Source organism: Fulmarus glacialis, unplaced genomic scaffold (genome assembly GCF_000690835.1).
Source record: "Fulmarus glacialis isolate BGI_N327 unplaced genomic scaffold, ASM69083v1 scaffold22747, whole genome shotgun sequence".
Taxonomy (NCBI): domain Eukaryota; kingdom Metazoa; phylum Chordata; class Aves; order Procellariiformes; family Procellariidae; genus Fulmarus; species Fulmarus glacialis.
Genome location: NW_009223142.1, coordinates 50,850 through 77,681, shown reverse-complemented (window position 1 = coordinate 77,681; position 26,832 = coordinate 50,850). Strand labels below are relative to the sequence as shown.

General features: G+C 40.0%; 1 protein-coding gene across 1 annotated transcript in view; it reads right to left on the bottom strand.

Moving 5' to 3' along the window:
- Positions 1-26,832, bottom strand: part of ADAMTSL1 (ADAMTS-like 1) — a gene marked incomplete at its 5' end in the record, with an annotated part of 86,543 nt that overhangs the window by 15,449 nt on the left and 44,262 nt on the right. Inside the window, 4 exons of the mRNA XM_009581705.1 lie at positions 3,363-4,503; positions 5,813-5,966; positions 7,895-8,074; positions 14,531-14,741. Coding sequence (XP_009580000.1) covers positions 3,363-4,503; positions 5,813-5,966; positions 7,895-8,074; positions 14,531-14,741 — 1,686 coding nt within the window. The remainder of the gene's footprint in view (positions 1-3,362; positions 4,504-5,812; positions 5,967-7,894; positions 8,075-14,530; positions 14,742-26,832) is intronic.

Sequence of the window (26,832 nt, the reverse complement as noted above, 5' to 3'; positions counted from 1 at the left end):
ACTCAGATGGTACCTCGCAAACATCTAACTCTGTATCACCTACCATTTACATTCTGCTTCACGTCCATTTATGAAATACATTTCTGTTTTAGAAAAGTTGAATTATCAAGTGCCAATGGGTTCCCAGTGATGGAAATTACAGCATACTTGGAAGGCTTACTAAACAATGCATAAATCCCTCGAAGATTTTTCACTTTTAAAATTGATTCCTAAGGAAGTTAATCTGAATTTTCTTTGAAATAAAACATTTTCCATCATTTACAGAAGTCTCCAGACTTTGGTGTAGATACCAGCAGGCTCTGAAACTGTACTCAGAACCCATGCTGGTGTTAACCTGATACATTAACCTTAGGAGAGAGTATGGACACTCATGTTAAATATGCACTGAGGCTGAATATGCAGACTCAAATCAAGGATCTTCTACTGGAACCACACAGATATTTTCAACTGCTGCAGCTTTTTGTGTCATATGTTTTCATTCTGTTGAGTAACTGAAAACCAATATTTTTGAGGCCTGTGTTATATCTTTTTGTGACAGTACCTAGACTAAAGCTAAAGAAATTAATTTTTGCAAGTGCAGCGATGTAGTAGGAGTCATAAACACTTTTCGGTGGATGGCACAGCTCATGGAAGGAGGCAATGGGAATAAAACCATTTATTGCTACATCACTGGTCCAGACAAAATCCACAATGCATGAAAGTGAGTGCCTTTATCTCAGTATTTGGTAATAGAACATATAGATAGCTATCACCCAACTTAAAACCATCAGGCCACACTCTAAAAATCACAATACAAACCAGGTACAACTGGAATCTCAGTACACTCAGTAGGGCATGAGCTGAGGGATTTCAGCGCAACTCTCTGACCTTTCTCACCAGAAGTGTCTCTCTTTGAAACAGGTAGAGGAAGGCCCATCTATATTAATTTTCTTATTCCCACTAAGACAGAGGTAGGCTGGAAAACGGGTTTCTCTTCTCCATTCAGTGGCTGACAGAATATGGAGAAGACAAGCTGCAGAGCTGAAAGACAGCTCAAGCATATCAAACACCACCTCTTGCAGATGGCCTTGCAGTTTACAGCAGTACACTGTGAGACTGCTTAAACTGCATCTTTCATTTACACAGCTGACTGGCAGCCAGCAAGAACATTCTGAGCCAAAACCAGAATACTGCTATTAAGAACCCAGCAAAACATCCACAACCCAATTTTTATATGCACCATGATTTCTAAACTTCAGTTAACTCCGAAGTTACAGATGCTGAGTATCTCTGAAGCCCAGAGCACTGCTCACTTCCTCCCCCACCCTCCAACCTGGAGGAACCATAAGTGATGAGTACAGGAGGAAGCTCATAAAGTGGAAACCGCCTCAACCTTTAAAGAAGAGTTGTCAATGATTAACGCTACTAACTGGCAAATGAACTGTACTTCCCTGAGTCTTTCCAGGAGAAATTCTGAGCACACATAATTGCCTGATAATTCAGAAATACAACACAGCATTTAATACTATTTTAGCCAAACTGAATGGAAAAAAAAAGGTTGAAAGACATAGTAAAATTGAAAAAAAAAAGTCCAAACTAAAATTTCAGAAATCGGAAGGCTGTTTTATTGTCAGCTAGATGAATTTGCCTGTTGCTACAGCATGGCTGCTTATACGGTGTGAGATAAACTTGTAATTTTCTCATGAGTGTAGTGTCCAGCATTAACCACATGTGGACTTTAGGCAACCTCCATTCCTTTTGAAGCATACCACAGAAATTACAGTCATTTCAAGGAGAGAAAAAAAAAAATCCCTTAATGGCACAATTCCAACAGGATGTAACCACTGGCAATGAAAATCTATATATGAAACTTTTGGAGGGCCATGAAGATATTTTCACAGGAATATGGCCAAATAAAGGGATACTATAGGCCCAAGTACTGATTAAGACTGCATGTAATCTCCACAAGAGAGACATTCTTGTTCTTGGTGTCCCCTCCCCCTGCAAAAGTTATCATTTTTTGTGTGAAACCTGATATACTTACTAGCCTTCAGACACAGAAAGAGAGACAAAACCCAGGAAATTCAGTACATTACAGAAAACAACGATTTTGGAGTGATTCAGTTGCCAAAGTGAGAAAGGAGTTAATAAACTAGTTGTGTAACTATGCAGAAGGAGCAATTGTACCTAAATCATTAGTTTACTGGATGATCCACAGGCACCACACTGGAAATTAATTTTTGCCTTGACTCCATCTTTTCTCATTTCCCAAGCTGACCTTATGACTAAATTCAGATGTCTTAACTGAGGTCAGTATCTTGTGCAGGAAGAGCTGCTAGCAGATCCCTGGACTGCTTTGTTGTGTGATGTTGGTTAATATAACTGCCTCTTACACTCTCTGCCTGTTCTTATATACCACTTTCTCACAGAACAGAATCAAAACATAAAATCTCAAGCATACACATGAGAAAAATGTATGTTATCAACACAGCTAAGCATATAACTAACATTGAAAATAATATCTTTTTCATGTTCTTGCACACAAACGAATAACGTGGAGTGACAGACAGGTAAAGGCTACCTGAAGGAAAACCAGCATCATTTCTGTGGTACACTGATAAAAGCATTTTAAACATTACTCACATTCTCAGGCTACACCTGGGGCCAACACACTGGAGTTTGAACAGAGGAGGATGCAGAATACTAATGGTTAGAGATCAGTGTGTTGAGATGACACCATAGTTGCAAATAGCCATGAAGTATGGTTCCACAGTTTCCAGCCTCTATCAGAACACACACAGGGACTGGTGATTGTAATACCACCTGAGGTTTATCCTGGGGCAGTTTTATACACAGATACAAATGTGGAAGGCAGAAGCCTCACTTCCTCCATCTTCTGCTACCACAACCATGTCAGACAGACCCTGCTGGAGCACTGTGAGAAATACAATTCAAATCCCCACAGAGGATAATAATAATAGTAATAATCAATAATCAATGTGCGTATCTCAAAAACAATCTTCATAGCAGAAACTTGCACCTTCTGATGTAAAATACACTAAGGTCCCAGCCTCCAGCTGTGGAGTGCTCTGTTGACTCCATTAAGCACTTACCTACTGTAGTGCTTTAGAAACTCTTCTTTTTACTTACTGAAATGAAAGTAAAGCTCCTGTTTGCCACACCACACTGATCCAGCATCCAGATCTTGCTGAAGAGTTACAGTGCTCTGTTTACCACTTCACCTGTGTTAGCCCTTCTTTCTGCTATGAAATCAAACTACAGCAAAATATGGTTTTGTCCATGGGACTGACAGGCAGTAAAACATAGAAACTGGAGAGTCAAAATAGCAATTATTTTCTTAAAAGTTAAATAATATATTTTACCTATCATTGTATTTCACCTCCTTTCCATTCTTAGCCCAGCTGATGGTGGGCTTTGGATTTCCCACTGCTTCGCAGTGAAGCAGCACGCTCAGTGTGCCACTGGCTAGGACCACCGTCTGTCCCAGGTGGGTAACAACCTCTGAAGCAGAAAGCTGTTGTGCTGCTGAAATCTTTCGGAGGATGGCAGGCTTTTGATGAGGTCTGCGCAAGCCATTTGCCTGGTCTACAGAGGTGGGAAGGAATGCTTCAGCAGATGATGTCCTCAGGGAGCTGGTAAATCCAGAAACGTGTCTGTGGAGAGGGTACTCCACCGAGGTTGAATCTACTCTTAGCCTTGACGCTTTGAGGACAGATTCCTGACGCTCCAAGTGGCTCTTGAAAACCTCATGAGCCAGATGCACAACCAGCTGCTCAGTGTAGACATCTTTAAGCTCCTCAGGCTGTTGAGACAAGTTCCTTATGATATCATCCAAACGTTTCTGCTCTGTGACCATAGTTAATGGCAGGCTATACTCCCGGCTCTGGTCCTCCTCTGAGGATGCGTTTCTCTCTGTAGACTCCTGGGCTTCCCAGGACTCCAGATTTTCCCCTGGCCAGCCCCTGTGCTGTAGCAGCCTTGAGACAATATCGTCATACCAGCTGCTGGGGTCAGCAAGGTGCCCTCGCTTTTCAGCCTTACTCCCATTGAAGAGAATCCCATTGATGTGTTTCTCCTGTGTTCGCAAGGCTCCATTTAAGCTGGCCTTTCTCATGGCTTCTTCCTCCCTAATACCAGTTGGCTGCCCAGCAATGATCTTCTTGTTGCTTCCAATTAGTTTAATTACAAAATGCTCCTGGACGGGCCCTGCTGTGCAGGTGTATGTCCCAGTGTCTGAAGGCTTCAAACGATGGACTTTCATGTACCCATAGGGTGCAATGGTGATGTGAGCTGAGCTGACGAGCCTCTTGCCATCCTTCTCCCAAGTGATCATTGATTTCCGGAACCTCCTTGTAGGGCATCGGAGAATAACAGAGGTTTTGGGCAGCAGGTAGGCATACCCACCCACAATAAAGTGTAGCTTCTTCTGCTTCCTTGTCTGGATGTAAACTTTCTTTACAGCCATAATGAGAGGGCTTTGCTTATGAGCTGGCCTGTTGTGCCCTGAAATATCATTAATACTATTAGTATGTGATATCATTAAACAAAACAAATATTTTACTTTTGTGCTGGCATCATGTGACCCATTAGACAATAATAGGAGAAACTGGCCACCAGCTGCTGAACATTAAGTTGGAGCAATCAAAATAAGAGGAATAACATGATGCACTTTAGGAATGCAAAAGTAGTCCTGCCCAGGGCACATGCAGAAACCAAAGAGCCGGGGAAAAAAGCTTTGTGGGAGGGAGAAAACTTGAGTGGAAAGGTAGGTCTTGTTGTTAAAGTATTTAAATGAAGATTGTTGCTTAATAAATATATTGAAAAAACAAGTGTTTACCATCCAAACCCTCAAAGGCAACATGATCTTGCAGCTCACAGAGGTAAGGAAGAGTGAAAGTGCTGCTGCCTCAGGGAGTAACGTTGACCAGAACAAAACTAGGCTTAAAAACATGGTAAATACTATTAAAGTGCACTAGTTCAGTGTGTCCTTCCAGTTTCCAGATCTCTATGACAGAGATCTTTGTTATGAAGCACTAAATAAAGCAGCATGGGTATATTATTAGTAAATACCATGCAACATTTGGTCCCAGCTTTGGTTCTCAATGTCAGATCTTCTTTTCTCCCTGACATACCCAACATTTAGCAGTTTCAGAGTTCATAGTCAGCTTTAAGCTAAAGCTAGGCTGACTTTCAAACTTTCGGATATCCAGTTGGCTTACCGCAAGAGAAGGAAGGGCATACAGGGAGATTACTGCTCTTGTGAAGGGCAACAACAAATGCATGAAATACCAACATAAAATACATCTAACTTATGTTGCATGGTTCATTAGAAATCCCAGGGTATAGGGCTTCTGGGTGACATGATGAAATAATATGTTTTTAAATGATCTTCAGCAAAATCCCTTACCAACCATTTTCTTTGCAGCTGTTCTAGCAGAGAGTTTCTTTGCAGCTGCCCTCAGGCTGCTGTGCTGTATCTCTGAGCCTCTACATTACAGTTGTGAAATTTAGATCTAGATTTGGGTGAGAATTTTGAGCCAGTTCTTCCAGAAACTAGTAGGTCCCTTCCAGCACATTGGCTCAGACCCAGTTCCAACAGTAAAATTTATAGCCCTCATCCACTGACTTGCCTTATTGCTAAACAAAGCATACTTGTTCACAGACAGAAAAACTCAGCAGCAGCAGCCACTCTGCAAGACCGAGTAACACTAGCGCAAGAGAAGGTTATGGAGCAGGTGACAGCATGGATTTCTTAGTGATGGACATCCAAGCCCCCTTTCCCCAGACACTCCCAAGCGTCTTTTCCACTTACTTGCACAGGTGCCTAGTGCACAGGGCCTGATCAAGGATGAGAATGGCAATGGTGGGCACAGTGAGGAATTGATGATGACAGAACCCCCAGTTTTCAGAATCTTTCTGCAAATGGCATTTCGACTCTGGGTGCCCTCTCCACAGCTCACTGAACACTAGGAACAGAATGAGAAAAATTAGGAAGAAGGTGTATTAAAAGCAAAAGGGTGCTCTTTGTCACACACAGCCCCTCACCTCCCATATCCACATTGCATACTCATACATGGTACAGCTTTCAAAATACTGCAGTGGAATAAAGCAAAGCAGCCCCTGGCCATTCGGTTACAAACAGTGCATGCACAGTAGGGAGATGAAATATCAGGTATTTTCTGTCCTCTGAGGCTTTGAATCTTCCCACGCTTCCTTTAGCGCTTTTTTCTCTCAGATGGTGTCCCTGTAATGCTACAGTACAAAGTTTGTCTGCTCTTTGTTTCTATACGTCTGTGTCTGCTGGCTGGAAAAACTTCTATTCATAGCCAAGAGCAAACCACATTGAGTTGCACTTCACAGATACATCCTGTTCTGCTGAAATCTGGCCTAAACTTAATCTTTGAGCTTTACTATTGCAGATCTATTCGAAATAATAAATGGATGAGTGTTTCAAATACCAATGAGCAACCTCAACCTCATAATTACCACACATGGCTTACACATAAGAGTATAAATCCTCTAATACCAGACTGTAGTGCTTGACGCACAGGCGGGCATTGTTCGATGGAGTTTAGCATGCCTATTTTATTTCATATTTATGTATACAGCATCACAGAAAGCGAGAATACAGACAGTGCCATTGCACCAGGACCCAGGTAGCAGTCTGTAAAGGTGCTGGTAAGTGGGTTAAGTGCTGTAAAGTTAGTAGCACAAAGGTACACATGCACTTCTGTTACGTGTAGGTGCACACATGTGGTAATGGGAATTAGAGATGAAGTGAGGGGGAAAAAACACACTAAAGGTAAGAAAGGCAAAAACATGGCAGCATTCAAGTGAAATTGGGAGGAGAGTGTGAAGTCAGAGTGTGAATTTGATTTTAATAAGTGCTAATACGCAGAAATGTGAGTTGTACGGATGTCAACATAAACCATGTATCAACTTCTTGTGAAGGAGGACAGATTGGGTATGGAATTATTATCTTCACTGCCAGATGTGTCTCCTGGCAGCTGACTTCATGAGAACATCCACTTATTTGAGTAAAATGTCAAAATAGATCAACACATGAAGGGTGCAGGGGGGACAGCTCTGTGAGGTGACAGGTGTTTCTTTCACAATTAAGACAATTTCCACATCCTTCCATGAAAAAGAACTGGGAAAGCAGTGGCAGAGATTGCAAGATGGGGAATGATTTTCATGCTTACTGGCATTAAAAGGTCAAATTATATTTTCAGTTATATTATCATAAATATAAAGGGAATTTTTCCTTAAGCCATATGGGGCCAGAAAGGGAGCCTGGGGAAGTGCAAGAGAATTCAGTAGAGTGAGTTTGTTTTGCCATCCCTAAATTGGAGGAAGGAAGTAGCTAGCTATCATTGCAAAAGCAGTATCCTAGAATGAAAGAGGCTTGGTGTCTGTAATGATGTGCCTACAACAGACTGCAGGAATCCCTTCCTTCTCTTCTCTGCATCATAGGGAAAGGTTGGAGAAGCCCCAAGAGGAAAAGACTATTCACATCAGAACAGCCAGGCTTTGGGAAGAAAAAGCATTTATCTTGAGGGAGTGAAGATTATTTTCAATGATGCCTTGGATGAACATAAGCATAGGCATGGATAGAGGCAGGGATTTGTTGTTTTGAACATGGCTTGTGTTTATGCCAGAAGGGAGGTCTTAATGGTTTGGCTGGATGGCTAAACCACATCTGCGGAGGCAATCTCCAAAGAGGAATATTAAGCTAGTGGTCACATCCCCTACCAGGATGATAAGGACAGATTACAGGACAAAACTGGGTGTAACATGCTTTGTGCAGTCTGAGCTCATTTGGCTCCTTTATCCCAAGTGACCAAGGAACTTCATTGCCAAAACAGCACAATACTCGTGCATACAAATAACATACCTGTGTCCAGTCAGAGAGAAGCCACTCGTTGGGACAATCCTCATTTTTGCAGTCTTGTTGGGTAACTGGCCTTGGCGTGGAGCAGAAGGTTTCTGGCAGCTCTAATAAGCTTCCATCTGCCAGGCGCTGCTTACAAAGTGTGTCTCGCTTCTGGACACCACCACCACATGTCTGTGAACACTGTGGGAGATGAGGTTCAGCCACCTTGCATCACATTTGCACCATGGCAACTTGGAGCAAAAATTACTTGTGAATTTGGGTAAAAATCAACACTTAGTTTTGGCCAAATAGAAAATACTAAAAAAATTTTAGAAAGTCATTTTTAAAAATATCAAAAATATTTTGGAAAGTGGAAGCAGCTTACTTTGCTAATATTTAGAAAAACTGCTTCAGTATTTCTGAAACGTTCCATTTTCAGGCATTTGTACAAAAGATGTGAAAACAATGGGTCAGAATTGCAGTATGGAGGTTGTCCTCTCCTGTAACCATCAACTGGAAAATGAGACACTTGCACATGATGTGGAAGATCTAATGTCTCTGCCTGAGCTCTGACTGCGCTACCGACAGTGTCAGAGAGAATGGAAAAGTCTTCTCCAGCAGTAGATGATTCAAGACCTTCATTTCCAAGATTTGATTATACATATTAGACAACAATAGCTATGAACTAAACAGTTAGCTTGAACTAAATATTCAAATTTAGCTTGTTAAAAAAAGGTTTGTATTAGCAAAAAAAAACCAAATGGAAATTTGAGAATGTGATAAATAAAAATTTCCCCAGTTTATCACTTTGTTTTTCCTTCCTTTTGTAATTTTCTCATTTCTCATTTCTGACCTGCATAAGGTCTATTGCTAGTGCAGCTCAAAACTTAACTGTCCAACTCAGAATTCCTGTCCTTGAAGACTTCTTGCATTATGGCATTTCTCTGATTTTTAATTCATTCGAAAGCTGTGTATCAACTGCAATCTGCTGTTAGTTTCAGTAGTTGGTTTATAAGATTAATACAATAAACCATTAAATATCCATGCAGCCCTTTTATATTTATGGTTGTCATGACAGCAGTGTGTACTCTTTCCAAAAGGTAAGGAGGAAGGTTTATTTGAGTCAAAGTAAATTGGAATGATTAATAATCAGAGAACCCACCTCCCCTCTCTCTTCAATGTAAATATCCCCTCTGTATCCATTTTCTACCCAAGCAGGGCAGGAAATTTTGAACAAACAGATCTAATATCCTGAGTCTTTTTTGTAAACTTGGTTGCTCAGCCCTTTTTCCTGAGGATCTTTTTCCTGAGGATCTTTTTCCTGAGGCTGGTAACAGGCTCCCAGTTCTTCTGCTCAGTCCAGCCAACTCAAGTACTTTTCTCCCTTCTCCTAGCAAAGAAGAAGGGGGAGCTTGCACTACACTGACATGAGTAGGAGTTGCTTATAGCTTGCAACATGGGAATTATGCCTGAGAAGAAGAAAACCATACAAAGAAGTATTAAAACTTATACTCAAGCAGTTAAAAAGGAACTGTTTTAGAAAATCTTGCAGTTGTGAAATGCCCTTCTCTTTTAGATAGGGCAAGCTGCATAAACTTTAATGCTAGCCTGATTATTTAAGATATACATTTTCCTTGAAAGACAGAAAGAAAGTGCAGAAAGACATATTTATATTCAGTTTGGTTTGCTCTCTAATGAGTAAAAATAGCTTTTGTCCTACTTACTTAGAATGCTACAAAGCTCAAAGTCATCAAAAAAATTAAACAAGTAAAACAATACTTTAGTTTTCAACAAAAGCAAACATTTATCAACCTTTCATTTGAGGACAATTCATTCCTGAGGAGAGAGTAAATCAAGAAAAATATGATTAAAAGTATTATTTCAAGATTGCTTAAGGACTGTAATTGTATACTAGAGCCAAAATGGGTTAGGCACTGTATGAATACAACAAAACCATGTTCCTTCTCTCAATCAATCAAATCCCAGGAAGTGTCCCTGCCCTTCCATCACCAGCATGTAAGAGAGTAAGACAAAACAGATCTTTTCTTGCTTCTTGCCCTTCAATCATTTACATAGCTTTGTCCTGTGAGGAATAACTTGCTACTCAACACCAAACTCTATTGCTAAGTGCCAGAGAGAGCCAAACACAGTAATGAGATTCCTCCTTGTCCACGGGAATGTTCTTCTAGGACAGTCCTGGATTACTGCACCGGAGCTGTGCCTATACCTGTATTTCACCTCTGGAGCCTTCACTACCCTGGAGTCTTTGCTGATTTTTCTCTAGTGGAAGCTTCCAGCCCTCATATTTTTCCAAGAAAGGGGGTAATCAAGCAACATCTGCTTGTGTTTATAAACAATATGAAACAGTAGTTTTTAGAAGATCCTCATTTGGACATATCCCATCTGAATAATCTCTCTCTCTCTGCTGTCCAGAAAGATGTCACAGCACTGTTACAACAGAGAAGGGCGCTTGTCACACAGCGTGGTTTCACCTCACTCACACAAGTAGGTGAAGCATGGCTGTTTGAACTGTCTCCTGATATCCTTGCTCCCCACAGCTTCTGAGTAGAGCCAAGCCCGATATCCCCTGACATTCCTTTACAGGGGATCTAGGACTTTGCCAGGGTTACAGAGTGGCATCTACCCACGTTGCTGCCTGGTTATGCCTGGTTCAACAATTAGCTTAAGCAAACGTGAGGCAAGGCTGACACCAAAGAAGACAACCTATACATCCAATTCGGCCAGCCAGTTATTCCTGGTTTTGTGCTGCCTTTTCCTAAGCGCTGGCATAAGCATTTGTGTGGCTGCATAGTGAATTAGATTGGAAAATTAGTCTAGGCTAAAGCTAACTATATTTCTGGCTAGCTTTAACCAGCCATTAGGCAAGGACCATTGCATGATTGCACATCACTTCTGGAGGTATGAGGGAATGGGTGCTATGAGGGCGAGAAAGAGATCCCCGCTGAAGCTATTTTCTCCTTTGGTAGAAGTGCTGGCATATGTCATCCTAAACTGCTGGTGGAACTGTGGACTTGGCCTCTCTCACAGCAGTCATTGCTTTGCTATCTGTTCTGCTCATACAACAATCTATAAAAGATAATTAACACAAAGAATTGATGGTCACCGTTGAAAGCAGAGAAGGAAAGCAGGCCATCTCTCTGCCTCAGCACATGCCTATGAGCATCTACGCACATGCATACAATGCACAGGATTCAGGCAAAACCACCATTTCCATTATTTGGGAGGCAGGGAAGCCGGTCTGCTTTCAAACTTGTGGAAAAAAGGAAGTTATTAATGAAAAATAAAGGGCGAGACAACAGTCGCTCAGCATCATAACTGTTACCAGTTTGGGGCAGTAGCTTAAAGTTTGAAAGAATGTCATTTTACAGTCAGTCCTGCTTACAGGAACGGTTGAGGAAGGGGTTGATCTTAGGTCTCCCATGCGGTTTAGTTTTGCACTGCCTTCTGATCAAGGTGGTGGGACTACAGCAGTACAAGTTTTGGCCTTACTCTCAAAAATGAATCCTCTGCTATGATGCTACAGTAGGATAAAGCATCTGCAAAGAGAGTAAACATTTTTCTCTCAGCAGGTCTTTCAGCTGCTTTCTAAGGCCTGGCACTTGAAGGTTTAGAAAGGACTTTTTACAATATGGAGAAAAAATAGCTAGGAAAATATCTGAAAACGTTACCAGTTTTCCCATGCTGACTCTGTTGTCAAGCCATTGTTCTAATTATCTTTGGAGGAAGGACAGCACCGAGCAGCTAAAAAAGAATGCTGGGGCTGAGATTATGGCACTTATTCAGAAATAAAACAAAAGAATGGATGTCTCCCATTTGAGGTCTGCAGAGTAGATATTTATAGGGCCTTGTAAAAATGAAAGCTCATATCCACTTTCCCCCAGAAACACACTACTGAAAACAAGATAAATATCGTAATGGATTCAGGTAAGAAACAGAGCTATTTAAAAATAAATAGTCTTGAATCTATAAAGAGATATTTAAAAAATCACTTCAAATGTTACAACACTGATAATTATCATGTGTTTTTCTGCCAGGAACACTGGGGCTTCTAACAGCATTTAATTCAGACAACCCCTCCTTAACAAGCATAAAAGGCCTTAGAAAAGAAAACATTGCTCATTGCAGTTTAAATCTTTTGTTTGTTTGTTTGCTTGAGACTATTGTGAGAGAGTGCTCTGAAAAGCACGATGAACTCTACAGATGAGACCAAAGAAATGGCTTCAAACCAGGCTGTGTGGAGAACAGATGTTACCCTCTAGTGCGGTGAAGCTCTAAAGGACCTTCCTTAGCATGAGGAAGGCGCCTTCCCACAGGGCCCTCCGTCTCCCTATATGTGGGGAACCCTCTCAGGGATTTGGGCAGAGGGGAGGTGTTGCGGGTCCCTTCATGTAAAGAAAGAAATCCTCCTGCAGGTTTTCTTCTGCCGGAGGGCTCCATGGCAGCTCTGCTGCATGGCTAGAGCTCACCTTCAGGAGAAGTCTCAGCCACTCACATCCTGCTCAGATGGTCTTTTCCCTCACACATCCCAGGAGCCAACAGCTGTAATAATCCCTAAGTGCAGCACACTGGCCTGATGTGCAGGTTTTCACATGGAGGTCATCCATGGGAAACCTGTGTGAGACTGAACTGTGAGGCCTTGGCTTTCCTACAGGGTGGAAATAACTGTACAGAGGTTGGTGGTGCAAAGAAGGAAGACAGTTGTCTAAAAAATGAGAGAATGGAAATTCATTTTGATGGATTAGGCTTTTTTTTCGTGCACTACACTCATCTAAACAGAGGCAGAATACAGTAGGTAGAGAAGTACAATTTTTGTAGTGTTTTCTCCTTGTGAAAGGTAAGCACAGGAAATAGTCAGTGTCCATGTAGTGAGGAGCTACGTACACCACTGGTCAGCCTGCAAAGCCTATGGAAGTAAGCACAGAAGAGCTATAATATGGCCTTCGTTAAGCTGCAGCAATGAATTGCAGCACAGGCTCTCTCTCTCCACCCAGCCCAGAGAAGGCAGCAGCTAACACAAAAGGTGTGAACTTAGCAGTTTGATTTAATTCGTGATTAATGTGCTTGTTAAAGCCTTTATACTTAACCAAGCTCCCTCCTCCCTAAGATCTGCTATACCTCTCAAAAAGACAGCATATTTGGAAGCCCCTGAGCAGATACAAAAATGGCTAAAACATTACTTTAGACAGGTGGAAATGAGCGTGTTTACACTGTTGAGAAAGATGTTCAAATCTTGAAAAAAATCTGTTTGGAAATTGCTCTAGGGGAAACCATTCTAGGGTGGCCTATAGCTAATGGTCATTGTTAGCAGAAAGTACATTTTTCAGCATGCTGTAATGTATGTCTCTTCTGACTGTTCAAATAAACTTACTGAAAATTGCTTTCTGTAAGGACTGTGGCCAATTATAGGATTTTATCGAGCGTAGGCACTCCTTCTAGCATATCCTAACTTTGAAATGCTTGATTTTATTATGTTATGTGTTAGTAGAATACTGTTTGCTATTTAAAAATATAGCATTTATGTATGACTATAGTCTAGAAATATTCGAAAGTACAACTAAGCAAATATGTGTATGTGAATATCAGTAGACAAATTAAAGCATGAAATATCACTGAGTGGTTTTAAACATAGGACTAATGCCATAGGCTAGTTATCTAGCTTTGGCAGAATGTCAGGCTGGCATAAATTTTTGTTACTGGGATGGCTGCCCAAACCCAGAGCTCTCCCATGAAGTACAGCTTCACAGACTTATCAACTTCATTAGGTGTACATTAACATCTCCCTGGCTGTTAAGTAAAGAGCAGATTTTATAGATGGAGACTGGGTAGACGTATGTAAGCACCGTGCCAAGTGCTCGTAGTTTTCTCGTAGGATGGAATGAATCCTTGCACCCAACAGAAGTGAAGATTTAAACAGGCCTTTTGTTTGCACCTCCACCACACAGCAAATTTTTCCTTTACTCTTGACAATAGGGCACGATCCTTTCTTCCTGTGCAGTATTATATCCAACAGAAGCATCTTTAAGCGTTTTGAATTGCACAAGTGTTTTCATTTGCAACCAGATGGCAGCAAATAAACTAATTTCAGGTTACTTTCCAAAGACGGAAAGCCTTGTACAGATCCATTGTGTAGACAGCAGTTTTCATCTTCAGTGTAATAAGGCATCCATCTCCCAAAGGGAAGTGCCTAACACTCATTTGTGACTCTGAAGGATGAGGAGTGCTTCTTGTCCTAAACTAAATTATTATTTGAGAATATAAGGAAGACCCAACACTCTTTAGAGATTCTCTCCTCCTTGATCCCTATAGCTTTTTATTCCTAGAAACCTTGGCATTGCTAACCCAAATCCACTCACTGCAGTTGACCATCATATTCCAGATATTTTTGTCTAGAATCTAGAGCCAGCTGTTAAGAGTTTCCAGTAACTTTGCATTAGAAGTAGCTATAGTCATTATTTACCTCTGAAAACATTGATACATTTTTTTTAAAGAGCAAAAAGGCACACTTCTTCAGTTTTTTAATGGCTCATGGAATGATTAATGAATCCTCTTGATGGGCTAAAGCAAAATGATGCATTGATAATACATGTAAAGACTATTTTTAGCAATCATAAAATGAGATTACACATACATTCTTACCTCTTGCCATTCTGTAGGATACCAGGAGGGTGGGCAGTCAAAACGATTACAGGCTTGCACAAGGGATGGTTTAGGTTTATAGCACAACTCATCTGCCAAAATCACGGTCTCGTTAGTCTCTCTTGATAGTAGATGAGAACAGAAGACATCTCGTGTCTGCAATCCAACCCCACAGGTAAGACTGCAGGTGCTCCATTTCCCAATCTCCCATCTGTGAAGGGGTCAGGAGAGAAAACCTTAAGCACAGAATAGGGTCACCTTAATTTTTCTTTTTTTTATAATGACAGATGGAGTGAAGAAGCAGTAAATGAAAGGGAATTCTCCTTTTCTGATCACTGTCACCCTTCTTGTAGCTGCAGAATAAGGCTAAGAAGAATATCTACTGTTCTTCTGCATTTTCAGTTCTTGTCAAAAGCTCTTGGACTTCAAGTCTTTGGGACTCCTACAATGTCATAGGAACAGTTTTGTGTCCTAAATTAAAAGTTTTTGGTGTGCAGGGGCCTGGCCAATATATTTCAAGACTGAATGGATTTAATTATCTGGCTTTTTTTCTCTCTTTAACAAAAAAAAAGAAAGAAGATATTAACAAAGCTCATCAAAGGAATGTATTAGTGAACAGCTGAGCAGGAATTTCTTCCAGAAGATCCAGTTGTGGTGTTTCTGACTGACTTTTCCTTGTTGTGGAGGTAGGGAGTGCTAAGGCCATGAGAGATGCAACGGGAGAGCACGGAGATCCTCTTCAAGCCCTGGGTGAACAGGTGTCACTGAGCCAGCCCTTCTCCGCCCTAGCTACATAAATCCTGCATCAACAGGATTGTTGATAACTGAATTTCAGTGTTCATCACATTAAAACCAGATTTCTGCTGTTTGAGCTGTACTGAAAACAACCCCTAATTCTGTCAGCCATACACAGAAAATTGCTTAAAATATTAGGTCTTCCACTCTTGTACTCTACTAGAAGGCACTTCAGAGATTGCAGAAATGTGTACACAAAAAAGTCCTATATTCAGAATGAGAATATAAGAAAATAGTTTTCCCATCAACTTTACGCAAAACACTACACTGACCTGGATATACTCCCACATCCAAAATGAAAGTATGAGAGCCAAATACTGCCACTTTTTCTAATCCTGAAGAATAGCTTCCTTTCCTGCATGACTTTACTGAAGCATTGCTGGGAGAGTAAATTAAACATTCAGGACAAGGAAGGCTCAGAGAACCTGCCCTTGAAGAAAGCAAAGCCAGGCAGAAACTAAAGAGACTGATTATGAAGAAAGACACCCTCAGGCTCCAAGCAGGATAGAGGCAGACAATGAAGGAAAGTTATGAAACATGTCAGCAGCATGAAGCAGAATTTGTGGAAGAAGCAGAGGAAAAACACTCTGACAGTCTGAGATCAGCAGTCAATGGAAACTGCTCAGCACGTTTAAAACGCATCATGTTAGTAAACACATTATGGAAATAATCATTCAGAGTTGTGCCATCCTACAGTCACAGAACAACTCTAACTTATCTATTTATTTTATAAAGTTATTTTGAGCATTTGTTTCCTCCCTCTCAGTCACATCCATAACAAATTGAAACAGCTGGTAGATAAATATTTTTCCTCCCTAGATGATAATGCTGATGGACCAAAAAGCCACATTGCTCCCCTTCTGTGCTCCGTCTGCTGATGACATTCTCTGTTTTTGTAACAGGACAGGATATGTCCTGAGCATCACTGTAAGCACTAACAACACTGCAGTTCGCTTTTAGACAACAGCCTTGGTTCTGCTAGTAGCAATGACAAAAATGTGTTTAACCCTTTATAACAATGAACACATCTTGCATACTGAGTTAGAAGTTGCCATGGTCACTTTCCAGGTCGTCAAACACTGAAGGCCACTGAAGCCTGATATGTGTACCGGGAGCTATTTAGCAGTGATATAGGAGTGACATCTGGCAGCCAGTTAAGCTAATCTCGAGTATGTTCTCCATACGAATGATCTTGGGGGAGAGGTCTTCCCAGATTTTCCCATAAAATTGTCAGTCAGAATTAATGCGGATATCAGCTACCCTTCAGTTTTGGCACAATCTAAAATAAGATATTTGAGTAGTTGCTGAAAAGAAGGTATTTTCTTATTTCAGAATCTATTTTGATACATGGTTAGTTGCCAGGGTTTTTTTTATTCAAGTGATGGTAATAGTTGTTGCCTCCAGCAACTCATTGTTTGTTATTGGTATAAGTGCACAATGTTTCTGTTGGCAGTTCACATCCTAGTGGCTAGCAGGCCACGTAAACTCTTTGGACATCTTGGCTTCTGCAGAAGTCGGTGTCTGTTTCTTCTTCCAGAAAGAAATGCTGTGTTTCAGTAAAGAGAAAGGATTTGGTTTTCAAGTGTTTGAAGTTTCTGTTGTAGGTTGCATCTGTTGCCCTACCCATAACATCGGTTTGTTCACAATTCTTTCCAGCTGCTTTAAACAGGAGATTCCTTAGAGGTCCTCAGGAAATATGAGGTCAAATCTCTCTTACCCTTGTACTTTCATGGTCTCCAGTGACTTTTACAGGCTTTCATAGAAAAAGAATGTAGAGTAGAGCAGAGATGTGCAAAGTGAGTAGGGATGCGCAAGTAACCAAAACCATAAATGATATAAATGACTGGCAGAATTTCAAAGTTCCTAAAAAACACTGAGAAGATCAGTGATAACTTTATAGAATAGAATCACAGGGCTGTAGAATTATTTTATAACAGCTAAAGGTGCTTGCAACACTTTGAATTAATATTACCCTACTAAATTTACAATTTAGTTTTAAAACTACTTGTACTGTTGGAGATAATAATCCTTTTTTAAAAAATACTGCTTTTCTATAGTAAAACACTTTTACCCTTACTGTAGAGTGTTATGTGATGCTAACTGAAATAATTCCTGTCTTATTTCATATGGTCCTTATTTGTGCATTTCTCTGTCTCTTTTTTCTTTTGGGTGTTTTGTCCATACTGAACTCACTCTTCCAACGCGTATGGCATACAAAAAAGAATAATGCCATCATGTCCTGCATGCATATGAAAATACCAAAATTAAAATTCAAGTAGGAAATAATCCTCTACTTAAAAAGGTGAATATAGTAGTTACAGGATTAAGCTAAAGGAACCTTAACAAGTGGAATTGGCATCTTTGTGAGCTGATCATGGTTGTTTTTAAGGTACAGACCTCAGGAAAAATCTGCATCCTTGCTAGTTTATAGCCTATCTGAAAGTCATCGGTTTGGCACTTCCTGTATTGCTTCCCAGAACCCGGTGAAGAGATTACATGGTTTTGGTCCAAAACATTCTTTTTATCCCTCCTTCTTTCTCCTCCACTAGTGCCCAAAGCTATACTAATGTGTAGCAACAGAGAAACAATGTCTTTTTAGCCTTTTTTACAGCAGGACTTTGGCACATCTGTACCCTAAACCCCTGGCTTGTCCTAACTCTAGGTCTATCAGTTCATCAGTTGTTTGTCTCCATCTCCTAAGTACCTAAGTAGTGGTTATGTATTTAAGCGCAAACTAGACTTCTAAAATATTTCAACTACTGTACTACATAAAAAACAGAATTCAAAAGGTTTTCATCCGCTGTAGAGGTTGACATACATATGATACATTGAATATTTGAACTGATTGAAGGAAAACTATGTTACTACAAAACCACAGAGACATTTAGAGATGGCTAACAGAGAGGAATGTAACAGGAAAAAGGCAATTCATAGGGCTGGATGTGTTGAAATGGGTGTGTGTTTATTAGTAAAACATGTATTAGAATACACATATATGCACGTTTTTCAAATGAACATAAATGAAAACAAGTTTCCACTGGAAATGTATAGGGGCAGAGGGTGGTCCCAAAATACAGCTTATTTCAAGTACCATCACAAATTCAAAATACAAAACTCATCATGGAAAGTTTTCACTTTCCAAATGAACGATCTCCTGCTTCTAGCAGACTGTTGTGATGCCTTAGGAGCTTTTTTAGAGTTGGTGAAGTATATGGAGACATACAATGCACATGAAGATAAGCAAACTAAGTAGTGAACCTGATCTGACTGCTCAAGGCAATGGTTTTCCTTTAGATTTTCTTATACACAATGGTGTGGTCTAAATACTGGACATAAATTCATGAAAAGCCCAACCAACTGGAGCACTAATTTCTTGCACTTCCAGGAACTATAAAATTCACTAACAAAGTGAATTAGTAATGGACAGATTTTATGAATAGAAAAACACCAGTTAGGAAATCTAACAGTCAGTTCATATTATGAATTAGACTAATAATCTGTAATATACTATTAATTTTACGAATTGAAATGCTAATTTCTAAAGGAAACTGTAATTTTCCAGAATATTCTTATTAAATAAATTAGACTTGACTAAGCAGTGCTTATGCATGTGCTTAACTTCAGGTAAGCAAGCAGTTTCAAAAATTAATCATGGTCAGTATGTTTTAAAATGTGAATATTGGCAGCTCCATTGAATAAAAGAAAGAGAACTGTGACGATCCAGTTGCCAAAAAAGGCCCAATAATCTGAAAATCTTGATTTCAATCACAGCACAATTATTTGGTATCATTAATATAAGTCTAAAGACATTAGAGATTATCTCAAAAAACAGCTTAACCATGTTATTTCTACTAAGGGAAATTAGCTTGACAGAGTTAACAAAAATCTAGCCTGTGAACCCTAAACTAAACTTTATCATGTTTTACTTTAATGAGTTTCAAGTTTTGCGAGGGCCCATATATTCAACTAGAATATAGCCTGGACATTTGTGATCAACTTCAAGTTGTTTAAAAGGAAAAGAAAAAAAGCTTCTAACGCATAAAAGGAGCATGAACTTATAAATAGTTCTATACGTTTAATTTTAATTAGAAATGAACTTTCCTTCTTTCTTGTGACAGGACAAAAAGTATCAATGTCATATTGTGCCCAAGCAGTTCAGGTGAAGAACTGAAGGATCAAGTGAGCCCAACCTTGTTCCTGGCTCTTCACCGAACTCCAGAGGTGACTGAGACCAGAACTGCTGAAATGTGGGCTAGCCTGTGAATATGTGAATATACCCTTTGAGTCCAATGGGAACACTCAAGTGCTGGGCTGGATCATACTCTTCTCCTACACGTGTCTCAACTTCACATTTACGAAATTATAACAATACTTTTTTTTCTCTTGAGCTTCATCCATGTTGTCTGCTTAGTTTGTGGTCCTACAGCAGGCGTGATCTCTTACTCCGTCTTTGTCAACTGCCTAGCACAATGGGACTCTCAGCTTGACAGGAGCCTCTAGGCATTAGCATGTTATGAATAACAACAGGGACAACAATGCACTGTTGTCTCAGTTTTGAAATGTCCCTCTCATTGCTACAAGAACTGGAGCCCATATAATAATTCTGCTAGCTAGGCAGACCAGAAAGTGGTACCAGCTAGTAAGCAGCTACTCACGGCAAGAGAAGTTGCTAGAATTAGAGTAGTTGCCCCAGTGGAACCACAAGCCTTCAGAACAAAGCACTCTCACACCCCCATAGAAAAAGTAAATTATGTAGGTAGAACTTGAAAAATGTATAGTCTTCAGCCAAAGCACTAAGGAGCCAACAGCTTCAGATCAGTCCCTATATGCACGGTATATATGGTAAAAACCAAAACACTCTAAGCTGTTAGGTGTTATAAGTAAAGAATACTTTCTAGAGATATATGATTTCATCCTGACAGAATCCCTTCAAGCACTGCCAAGAAAATTGAACACTGCAAAGGAAAAGTAAACACCCTTCTACACAAAGACCTCCCAAACTAGTTCTAAAAAAAAGAAATTATTGTCATTTTTATGTGGTTAAACCATATGAAAGTGATACAAAAGAACTCTTCTTATTTCTAAAATAAACATTCATCAGTGTGGAGAGAGGTTTGCCTGGAAGCATCTTACTTAACATCTGACACCTGCCTGCATAGAGACGTTCCTCAGTGCACAAGGGCTGGGTGGCGGCTGTGTATATGCACATGCAACAGACTGAGTAAATCACATACTATGTGAATATTGGCTTCCTCTTGTCCTCTGTCAACCTGTGTGTCCTCCATTGGACCCTGCAGACTGAAAAGTCTACTCAGAGCTCATACATCTCCTCCCTTCCTTTTCTGTTATCCATCTGGAGCTGTGTTTGTGGCAAATCTTCCTGTTTCATAGGTGTGGAAGGCTTTCTTGGGGCTCCTTTAGCAGTCTTATTTGGGTTGGGTCAATATCCTCAGTGTCAGGTTTTAAATACCATCCAAAATGTGATCTGAAGCTTTGGACAGCAGAGAGAGCTACTGTCAATCCTGTTTTGGTAGCATACTTTCCTGCAGTGAAGCTACAGGACTGAGATGAGGAGTCCCAGGTCAGTTCCTGGCTTTATAATCAAACTAGTCTCAAAGAAAGGGGCATAAAAGGTAAGAACTTAACTACAACTAATTTTTCATTCAGCTGTTAAATCACTTACAGTAAATCACTCACAGACTGTTCCTTTGAAATGAAGTGTGAGAGCTAAGACCTCCACCCAGGTGTTTAAACATGGATCTGAGTCTCTAGGAAGTGATCTCCCTACTGTTATGGTTCAGTTTGTGTTAGAGAGAACATTAGAAATATACATACAGTATACACACACCTCAGAGGAAAACTGAGATTTAACTAAGCTTTGAAAAAGTTAATACTTGATTAAGAAATAAAAATGAAAAGGCAAAGTCCTTTTAAATTAGCAGCAGCAGCAACAGAAAAATAATTCATGCTTCGTTGTTTTTCAGTGCCAGCCTGACAAAATCTTGTTTAATATCACCAATGTGACAAGGGAGCTGAACAGGCAGGGAAGGCTTCAGGGGATCGTTACACACAAGGGAGAGAGTGAGATGCTTTTCTTCAAAAAGCATCTTCCTTATAAGTGAAGGGAATCCATTAAAGAGATGCCTATGCAGCCAACACATGTAAGCAGATCAAAGGCTCAATGAGAGTGCTCTGGAAGCTGACAGAAGGGGCCTGCATTCACTCTGTAGATGTATCGGTATCAATGAACATTGCAGCTCATTATACCTGAATGTGGCGGGGAGCCAATATTTATGTAACAGAGCCCAATAGAGGAAAATTGAGGAGGAACTCAAAAGTCAGAGAAGAACAGAGGGTAAATGGAGTATGCAAACAGCTCTACAAATGGCAGTTTTGGTTGCTGGAGTAATCTTCTGACGTGCTTCAAGCAATATATGTGAGGTTCCTTACTGTAAAAAAAGTCTTGCTGCCCCTTGAGTTGAAGGCAGAGAACATCAACCATTAGAGCAGGCCAGAAAAGAGGGTTTGTGTTTCTCTGCCAACAATTTGAACAGTGGGAGGTTGTCTAGTGGGTCGTTCAGGGGACTACGGCAGATACAGAATGCGTGAACCACAGAGGAACATGAAAAGACAACTTCAGGTAAGTGAACCAGTTTGGCAGAGAACTGGTTTGAGAGATTAGCAGACATACTGGCTACTGAAAGTACCTCAGAACAGAGTTTTACTCTGTATGATAACTGTGGCATTGAGACATATAATAGCAATGGCTGTCTTTGATATATCTACACAGATCAGATTAGGCTTGATAGAAAAAGAGTACCAGTTTTTGTCTCAAGTTTAAATTTGGGCTCATGCTTAAAGCAGCACCTTCTTACAAGGAGGTTGTTCAATATTTTATGCAAGATAAAATGAAAATAGGTCTTTGGTAGCCCCTTTCAAAAATGAAGATAGGAAACAGTTGAGGAACAGATTAAATTAGTATAAAGGTGTAAAGCTAGTTAAGAAGTAATATAGGGAGGTTTGAGGAATAGGACAGAAATTGCACGAATTGCACTTGTAATGGCAGATGGCTGAAACTAAATGAAGAGTGCAGGGAGGAACACACAGTCTGGGAACCACAAAGGAGCAGCATAACACCCCTTGCCCTACCCCTACATCAAAGTAATGCAAAAACACAAGAACCGCTAATTTATGAAATAAATTGTGCACATCGGTCTATGAACCAAGACTTTGGTTCTTCTGCAAAGAAGCAGAGGGACAGTTTAACACCCTGCTGCCCATGACAGAACTGCTTTATGTTGAAGAATCCTTGACTCTTTTTACACTGGTGCTTTCCATGCTCGACTGTCTTATAAGCCAACACCTTTTCTTAGGCCTAACTTCATGCCATATGGAAAATGTTAAAAAACAGCTGTTCCTGAAGGAGAAATCAACAAGCTTACAGACACCAGAAGACAAAGAAAGAAAAAGCTCAGCAGGTCAGAAAGATGTGCAATGAACTGATTATTTGTAATCTGAAATACCACCTAAAATGAAGCATTTTAAAAATGAGATAGTTGAAAATGCAGGTAGATATCACGGAAAGAATATACCAGAAGCCTGACTTCACAACCTGTAAAATCAGTATTCCTGAATATGTGATTTTGTCCCACAGAGTTAACAAGACTCTCCTAAAATCTAAGCATGCCTTTGCTGAAATGATCAGGGCAGAAAAGAAGTAAAGGAGATGTCACTGGACTGAATGGACAAAGAAAGCAGATTCATGAATGAAACAGTGTTCAGATAACAGTGAGGGGGTTTAAGTGATTCTCTAGCAAGTCCAAGTTTTACAAGCAGTACTGCCACAAAACCAGCAGATAACATGAGCTTCTTGCTGACCTGGCTGGCAGCATTACAGGGATAATATTTTCATTAGGATGAACTGTTCCTGAACTATTTCACCAGTGCAGAAGGTACAAACAGCCTGTCTCTCAAAATCAAGCATACAAGGTTTTTGTCTAGTTTTTTAGTAGGGGGAGGGGAGAACAGTTGAACTTAAGTATATGTATCTGTATGGTGCTGTGACTGAACTTGGGAAACTCCCAATGCCTGCTTATGTTTGAGTTCCCTTCAATGCCCTTCTTGCAACACACAGTTAGTAAGGCAGTGCAAGAACTTTGTTCCAAGGGCACATCCAGATCCAACATTTCCTTTTTACTTTCCCCTTTGAGATCCTGAAACTGTGACTGATAATCTATTTAGTAACTCATTTCCTCTTCTGCAATGAAACATGTTTTTCCTCACATTGACATGCAGAGATCCAAACATGCAGGAGCTCTGCACACAGAGTGACGAGGCTTTAAACTCGTGTTACATTCATTAATAACCAAAACAACCAAAGTATTCAGATTCGTGGAAGCCTCAACCGAGGTCTGATTCTGACTCAAAAAATGCATGGAAGGAAAAGTTATTATATTCAAAGTGATAGTGTCAGAAAACTTACTATGTATAGAGGCAAACTTGTGCTAAAACACTTCGTATCTCCATCCAAATAGTTAGATCAATATAGGTTTGTGTGCAGAATCCACAGGCTACAGAATGGTGACTCAATACACTTCTCCCTTAACTTTCCCCAAATGAGAAACTGGCTTCTTAGAACTTGGAGAAAATAATGACTTTAGACAGTACTGTTTGCTTCCTTATAGGAAGGGGAATGAAGTTGTCCGACGGACTTATCTGAACACCTTTGTTCAGGTCAGGAACCACGACAGTGTAACTATTATAATTTTTAAAAACCCTCAAAAAAACCAAAAAACAAACCTCCATCCAATATAGTCATAACAATACAAATCTGTGGATCCGTCGGGTGGTAATCAAATGCATTGCTGTTCACCTCTGTGTGAGTGGTTCAAGTCTTTCCCAAGGCTGCAAATGGCTAAGATCTGGCTGCTTCTATAGGTACTTAATTCACTCCAAACTGAATGGAAATGAAGTTGCCTCCTCCATTTATTTCATGTGTTAATCCTTCTGATGTGTAATTATGGTACAGAACTGTACAGTACATTTTCAGTGGTTAGGGCCATATTTTTATTCTCTTTTTACATACCTTATCTTTTAATCCATAAAGGTTTATTTGTTTGAAAGTATTGGGTATTTCTCAGACTACTGATATAATGAGTTGCTTCAGCGGTACTGTGAGTGGAAGATATAATGGTAGTCTTCATTTCACACCTTTTTGAAGGAAGTGATGAGGCATAGTAAAATCAACCATTTATAAGACCCTGTAGCTTATTTCACAGGTTAATGCTGCAGTGAAAAAGTTATGGCCGTTATACTACAAAACATTTGACTTAACTTCATATTTGGCACAAGAGCAAAGACATGCTCTTTGTCGTCACTGTTGGGAAAGCTTTCTTTTGGGAGTGAAATCCTGCTGTTGACGCAGTAAATTAATACTCAAGAAAATTGAGAATAAATTTAGAGAAAAAGCTAAGAATTAGAAGTTAATGTATGAAATGCTGAAGTGAGAGCATATTTGTTCAAAATATTGAAAAATATCAAGTGGCAGTTAATATTAAATTCTGGTTAGCACAGGAATTAGAGAAGAGAAGGGTGGAGAGAAGTGGACTATATTAAGGTGACTAAAAGCAGGAAATTAACAGTGCCAGGAAAAAAGGAAGAGAAATTGTCCTCTGCAGAGGGACTGGCTAAGTCCCTACCATGACTTTATGCTCATATTCATCACAAACCAAGCTATAAAAAACCTGTGGTAGGGCATGGTGAGATTGTTTCAACACAAGAGTGTACTCACTTGGTGAAACTGGTGACCTGGAGATTTGCGTAGAGGAAAATAATCTATCTAGGTATGTAGGATTCTGAATAAGAAGTGTGATCTACCATTCTTTGAAGAAAGAAGGAAATATGGTGTAAGTTGTTAAAAAAATTATTTACTATTGCGCTCTAATATTTTATGAACATAGTAGTCTGAATGGAATATAAGCTGAAATGGAGGAAAATGTCTATGAGTGAAATCCTATCTAATGAAAGAACCATTATATTATTTTAAAAAGCAAAATGGCTGGGGAAGAGGTTTGAAATTTTAAACTAGAAGAGCTGGAGGCAGACTGTGGCGGAGACTCCAGAGCTGCTCCACTGAACCTGGCAACTTGCAAGCTGCTTTGCTTCACATTTAGATGTGACACACATGGCTGAAAAGAACCACTTCCTATGGGTCACCTTGGTGACTTCACTGTAACTGCTGTTGAGTAAGAGATATCGAGGAGCATGCAGTTACTGTTCCACCACAGGCAACGCATCCAGCAAGAAAGGGGAAGTGTGGGCTATCAGACACATCTTGGACAATCTCTTAACAACTGGGGAGGGTACAAAGGGGGAGATTTCATTATAAAAAAGGGGAGAGAAAGATAAATGTTTTTAGGTCACAGATTAACGCCAGGGTGGTATTACAGTAGTGCAGGGTAGGCATGCAGGTAATGTAGGTACAGCATAACAGCTGCCTAGGGATGGCTGCCTGTTTAGACGTCTTTGTACAGTCCAGTCTTTAGCAAAGTAAACCTAGACAAAAGATGGGATTATGATTCTCTCACTGAGCCCATGACTCCTCTTTAAACTGTTTCTTGACCTAAAGGCTTTGAATGAGGGTGACTCTACCCTGTCTGACAGCATATTCCTTCTAATGTCTGTTTCTCCAACCTACTCCATCAATGGTTCAAGATGTGGCCTGTGATCCCAGAAGGCTCTGTGGGCTACATCTTAAGAGGCTGTCAAAGACATTCTCAATGCACCTCAGTTCAAAATAGACTTAAATATACCCCACTTTAAAAAAAATACCAAGGGTTTGTGAGGGGTTGAAAATCTTCCTGTGGCACAAAAAGACAGTAACATCATCATTGCTTCATTAGTGCTAATTCTAACTTACACTTCTAAGAAAAGACTGCAACAGAACAAGAACTGGTATCTCCTGCCAGTAAGGCTATACTGCAGTATCTGTAGACATAATGACTTGCAAATCTTTTAACTTTTTTCATGAACTAGACAGAGATGCTCTAATATTTCTCCTGAGCGATGCAAAACACATATGCATTGACACCCTCCTACACAGAGAGGTCACCTTTAATGGATTAGAGAAAGCTCTGGCCCTTCCACACATATTGAATTCATTTCAGATTGTCAATGGGAGCACATCTTAAACTAAGTCTGACCTACCAGCAACCTAATGCCTCACGTCTCCAAATGCATTGAAAAACATGTTGATTTTGTTCTCTTTTATAGTTTGACTTCATCTGGGTAATGAAATAGAGCAAAACAGATGGACAATACTGCATTCACCAAATAAATATTAAAATAATAACGTGTAATTTATTGCACAAACACAAAACAAGAAGATGCAGGGGAAAAAAAGAAGAAAAAGAAGAAAAAAAGCAGATACTGTGCAATAAGCTTAAGCCCAGCCTAACTCAGGCTATCTTGACCCTTCAGTCAGGTATTAGCACCATTCAGATGGTTTC